At 37.8% G+C, this 6,000-nt stretch overlaps 1 protein-coding gene across 3 annotated transcripts in view; it reads left to right on the plus strand.

Annotated features, from left to right (window-relative positions):
• Positions 1 to 4,967, plus strand: part of LOC131855283 (acyl-CoA-binding domain-containing protein 5) — a 31,830-nt gene extending 26,863 nt beyond the window's left edge. The window contains exons 5-9 of one of the 3 annotated variants that reach the window (XM_059206533.1): positions 450 to 559; positions 1,303 to 1,381; positions 2,225 to 2,325; positions 3,757 to 3,878; positions 4,763 to 4,967. In XM_059206533.1, coding sequence (XP_059062516.1) covers positions 450 to 559; positions 1,303 to 1,381; positions 2,225 to 2,325; positions 3,757 to 3,878; positions 4,763 to 4,769 — 419 coding nt within the window. In that variant the 3' untranslated portion in view covers positions 4,770 to 4,967. The remainder of the gene's footprint in view (positions 1 to 449; positions 560 to 1,302; positions 1,382 to 2,224; positions 2,326 to 3,756; positions 3,879 to 4,762) is intronic. The other 2 variants (XM_059206534.1, XM_059206535.1) reach the window with 2 other exon arrangements.
• Positions 4,968 to 6,000: the final 1,033 nt, after the last annotated feature.

Genomic DNA, 6,000 nt, shown 5'->3' on the forward strand with positions numbered 1-6,000 from the left:
TTTTTGTAAATACATATTAAACATAGAAAACACCCAGACCGATACAAACAACCATACTCATGAATACAAATGTTAGCACTGTGCGAGGAATCGAACACGCGACCATTGGAATAATGCAGTGAGTTTAACCGCTAGACCACCGAGGCTGTCGTATGTTTGTATATTAGTATGTATCATCATCGCAGCCCGGAAGACGTCCACTGCTGGACATAGGCCTCCCCCAAAGATCTCCACGACGATCGGTCCTGCGCTGCTCGCATCCAATGCCTTCCCGCGATCTTGACCAGATCGTCGGTCCACCTTGCTGGAGGCCTTCCCACGCTGCGTCTTCCGGTCCGTGGTCGCCACTCGAGGACTTTACTGCCCCAACGGCCATCTGTCCTACGAGCTATGTGCCCTGCCCATTGCCACTTCAAAGTATTAGTATGTATATATTTCTATTTTGTTAGATTCAAGGTCTGTGAGCGGCGAGTCGTCTCCGTTACGCAGCCCGTCGCCGACACGTCAACGACACGACGACGACGACGACGAGTTCATTGACACCGTCGACATGGACGCTGTATGTACTGCATTTGTAATTCTATATTTATTATTACTACTGACCCAGCAAACATTTGAGAAAATTGAGAAGACAAAAATAGAAATATAGTATATAGTATATATGTTCAAACTTATAATTTTAATTATTTATGGACGAATTTCGACCAATTTGCGGCCACTAGTTATTATTAACTTGCTACTCGCCCCGGCTTCGCGCGGGTGTACATGTATTATACATATAAACCTTTCTCTTGAATCACTATATCTATTAAAAAACTGCTTCAAAATCCGTTGCGTAGTTTTAAAGATTTAAGCATACATAGGGACGAACAGACAGCGACAGCGACTTTGTTTTATACTATGTAGTGATATACATGTTACTAGCTGGCCCCGCAAATATTGTTTTGCCATATAATTTAAAATCGATATTAAAAAGTAGGGGTTAGTCATAGAAGGGTGAAAATTTAGGGATGTATGTATTTTTTAATGGCAATTTTTTTGTCTCCGTGATTAAAATACAGACTATACCTTAATAATATTTTAAGTATATGGATGTTTGTTACTCTTTCACGCAAAAGCTACTGAACGGATTTTGTTGAAACTTTCCAGTAATATAGCTTATGCATCAGAATAACTATATTTTTTTATTGAAATTTAACGCGGGTGAAACCGCGGTCACAGCTAGTATCTACATATATAATTAGACTATTTTTTTAAAGAAACCACAACTCCTGATTTTACTCAAGTTGTACATTATTGCAGCACGAAGCGGAGGCTACCCAGCGAGCTGCGCTGCGGCTCAGTAACGGACACGCACATCAGATATCCTCACAACTCACACGTGAGTCTATCTTTATTAAGGGCCATACAGAAATATGTCACATAATAGTTTGGGGTCTTTTCCTCATGGATGATAATGCAATGGTGCACCCACCTGCTCTGACGGTTTATGCTGGCGGAGCACCAGTGGAGGATGAGGTCAGATCAGTTAGTCCATCGTGACAAATTCATCGAATAGTTATCATGTTAGTTTCCAAGGGGAACTCTATGGAGGTTAACTTGGCAGGTATATTGCTAGCATTAAGATCATCAATCCACATTACTAACAATTACCTTTCCCCCTATGGAAGTCAGTTGTCAGGGTCGACACTGTGTGACATGGTTTATTTTAATAGATGATAATGGTATGGTGCACACATCTGCGCTAACAGTTTATACTGGCAGGGTACCAATGTAGTATGATTCCATCTGTACAAAGGGGCATCCGAAAATTACGTCACATAAGGGGGATGTGGTCGACATAGTCTATTTTTACTGGATGATAATGGTATGGTGCTCTCCTACGCTAACGGTGTGCCCTGGTGCCCCACCAGCGTATACCGTTAGCGCAGGCGGGTGCACCATTCCATTATTATGCCTAAAAAAAATCTACATTTCTGGGGGCAAAAAGGATTGTTAGTAATGTGGACTAATGATCTTATTGCTAGCTATGTACCATGTTAGATTGATCTATACGCGCGGTTCCCACTGGAAATCATCGTGATACATTCTTGGTGAATTTGTCATAATGGCCTAAATGACCTGACGTCATACTCATCTTATCATCCTCCACAGAAGCCCACTCCATTATCATCCATAAAAAATCTACATTACTAATATTTGTACACCATTTGTTGCATTACAGATCTGAAGGTGTTGGAACAGTTGCCCGGCACGCTGGCGCGGCTCGAAGCAGATGTAGCGGCACTCAGGAAGGCCGTCGAAGGCGACCGCAGATTGCTTGATGTGAGATTTTAACATACATTCAATTTTCGACCTTATCCAATCAATACAAAATATCTTTATTCATGTAGCTCTATTACAGACTCTTATGATATGTCAAAAACTACCGTCAGTTCGGAGAGCATTTGAGCTAAGAACTGACGGGACACTCTTATTGTTTTCAAATGTTATTATACGTGCTTACAAACACAGATTCATTTGAAAATTATAATTAGGGATAATAGTGTACCTACCAGCGTGCTATTGCAATTTTGTCAAAAGGAAATAGTCTAATCAGTGGCCATAACCCGAATGGACCAGTTCCCACAAGCAGCATCCGATCACAATTTACATTTACATACCATATGAACTTCAAAAAATTTGGTTCTCAATTTTAGTAGGTTTTCATGGGATATGTTGATTTCGATGATTCTTTTTTATTTAAAATTTAATAGGTATTCGGTAGGTAGCTTATTTGAATGGTTTAAATTGCACAGAATTACTCTCTTATAAATATAGACATATTACTCTTATATTACAGTACAACTCGACATAATATTAAAAGTTTGTGTCATTACACATGATCTGCAGCAATACAAAATGCAATGATAATTATCAGCTTCAACCTATTTAAGGGCACGTGAAATTAATTAATAAAAAAACACCATTAAAAATCGGAATCCTAGAAATTAGATCCATATAGGGCAGCGTTAGTTTCCCTCGAGAATTTGAGCGTGTATTGCTATCTCTGTCCTTTGAACCGTATAGCATCACGCTTGTTTCTCTAGAGAAGTTGAGCGTGTATTGCTATCTCTGTCCTTTGAACCGTATAGCATCACGCTTGTTTTTCTAGAGAAGTTGAGCGTGTATTGCTATCTCTGTCCTTTGAACCGTATAGTATCACGCTTGTTTCTCTAGAGAAGTTGAGCGTGTATTGCTATCTCTGTCCTTTGAACCGTATAGCATCACGCTTGTTTCTCTAGAGAAGTTGAGCGTGTATTGCTATCTCTGTCCTTTGAACCGTATAGCATCACGCTTGTTTCTCTAGAGAAGTTGAGCGTGTATTGCTGTCTCTGTCGTGCATCGCGCTAGTTTCTGTAGAGAAGATTGATTTTTGCAGTCTCTATCATTAGACTAAAGTATATTTTTGAGTTCTATATAACGACAGTAATTGAAACACTAGTATAGGTACTAAAATTTTGAAAATATGTTGCTGAAACGTCGTATAAAGTTTTAAAATAAAAACTTACAATTAAAGAAATCGCTATCACAGATGCAGTACTACCCCGCTACAGTTGGTAACATTATTAAAACATCTACTAATTTAGTCTCCGAGATTAAACAACAGACTGTAGAGAAGGTTGAGCGGGTATTGCTATCTCTTTCATATGCTTTCGCGCTAGTTTATCTCGAGAAGGTGGACAATATATAGCTATCTCTGTGGTTTGGTCGCAGCAGCAGGCTCGCTGGCGCTGGCCGTGGCAGGACCTGTCGACGCCCACGCTGGTGTTCGTGCTGGCGTGGCCTCTGATCGCCTTCCGTCTGCTGCAGCGCCTCCAGAGGCCAGCCAAGAACACGTGAGTATGCATACATACTATTTTCTTTTATATTATAAACTAGCTATGCCTGCGGTTTTACCCGCGTTAAATTTCAATAAAAAATATAGCCCATGTGTTATTCTGATGCATAAGTAATATTACTGTAAAGTTTCATTAAATTCCGTCCAGTAGCTTTTGCGTGAAAGAGTAAGAAACATCCATACTCACAAACTTTCGCGTTTATAATGTTATTAAGAGTATCTGACCTGCACAACTTCAGCTGCATCATACTTACTTAGCTTAGATCATTCGATTTCGCGCAATTTACATGATATCTTTTTAAATTTGTAAGGGGCTGTTCAAGTATTACGTAAGCAGATTTATCACAATTATTTACCCCCCATCCCCCGTTGTCAGCAAAAGTAAGCAAAGCTCTTACCCCCTCCACCCATGCTTACGTAAACATCTCTCAATTAATGTATTGTTTTTTTTAGCAAAGACAATGTGAGGGTTGCCATTCGTGTAAAAAAGTAAATTACGACCGATGACGTAATCATCATACAGACTCCCCCACCCCCATGTCATCCAAAATAAGCAAAGAAAAGACCCCCCGCCCCCCTATAGTGCTTACGTAATACTTGAACGGCCCCTAACCTGTGTTATTCTATTTCTTATATATAAGCTATATTATTGTAAAGTTTCATCAAAATCCTTTTAGTAGTTTTTGGGTGGAAGAGTAACATCCATGCATTCGTCCATTATTAATAATTTCTTTATTTTTTTTCAGTTTTAGTAGTTATTGTTGTGTCGTGGTGTGAGTTGAAATAAATTTATTCTATGCTATTAGATTCTAAATATGTTGTAGATCTACATGTATAAAGATAGATATAGATTTGATTTGATTTGATTATTTGTTTTTACAGATCTTAACGGCTTGGTGCAACAATCATCTAGTTATAAAGAAATGGGGAACACAAAGTGTCTGATAGACTTAGTTGTCTGTGGTTTTACGGTACGGGTGTCGTCTATGGTATCCAACTTTGTGAATTATACGGGATTTTTATATGTCGGTGTGCTGTGCCACAAGTTTTGTGATAACGTGCATTTTTTTATATAATTTTCTTTTATATATATTTGCAAAAACAACACTATTTCGTTATAGTATTTCCGTTCAAATCTGTGACAATAAAAAAACATTTTTGATCACTATGGTCCAAAATGAAAGTACCACATTTAAAATTATGGACGGCCACGGAGGTGCACGCCGCCTTGTTTCCGATAGTCGCTAGTTCGATTCTCACAACATTTGTATTACTGAGCATGATTATTTATCTCATAATAATTTCATAATTTTTTTCTTTTCTTTTTTCCTAAAAAAAAAAACAAATATATTTTAGCTTGTAATACAAGCGATATCTCTGTTAGATACATTACAGATCCAGAAAAAGCTGGGCTGAATTGCTAGTATCTATAATAAAAACTAGCTTCTCGCCCCGGCTTCGCATGGGTGTACATGTATTATCCTTCCTCCTGAATCACTCTATATATTGCTAAAACTGCATTAAAATCCGTTGCGTAGTTTAAAAGATCTAAGCAAATAGATAGCGGAAGCGATTTCATTTTATATAATACTATATACAGATGATTAAGAACAACAAATTCAAGTAATATATTTAACAAATCAAATTTAATGCACGTTCTCATAAAATTTCAATAATATTATGGTGAGGTGTTTTTTTTATATAGATAATAATTGTGACGTACGTCTAGCGTGACCATTAATTCTGTGAGAGTGGGACGTCTATAAAATAATAATAGAATAGATTAAAAAATAATTTATTCAAATAAAGTTACATTGAAGCACTTTTGAATAGATATCATCATCGTAATATAATTAAATTACAGGATTGTCTCCAAAGCCAGTAACAGTTATTACGGTCTGAGTGGTCTAACGGTTTAGCACATCGCTTTACGTCCGATAGTCACGGGTTCGATTCCTCGCACGGTACACACATTTGTATTCATGAGTAAGATTGTTTGTATCGGTCTGGGTGTTTTCCATGTATACATAATATGTATATATATCAACTATCTAGTACCCATAATATTTTTAGTATGAAAAGATGAACATTGCTTTTCTAATTTCCACTTTATTTCTAGG

Source organism: Achroia grisella, unplaced genomic scaffold (genome assembly GCF_030625045.1).
Source record: "Achroia grisella isolate CSIRO2021 unplaced genomic scaffold, CSIRO_AGI_Agris_v1 utg1360, whole genome shotgun sequence".
In the NCBI taxonomy this organism is placed as follows: domain Eukaryota; kingdom Metazoa; phylum Arthropoda; class Insecta; order Lepidoptera; family Pyralidae; genus Achroia; species Achroia grisella.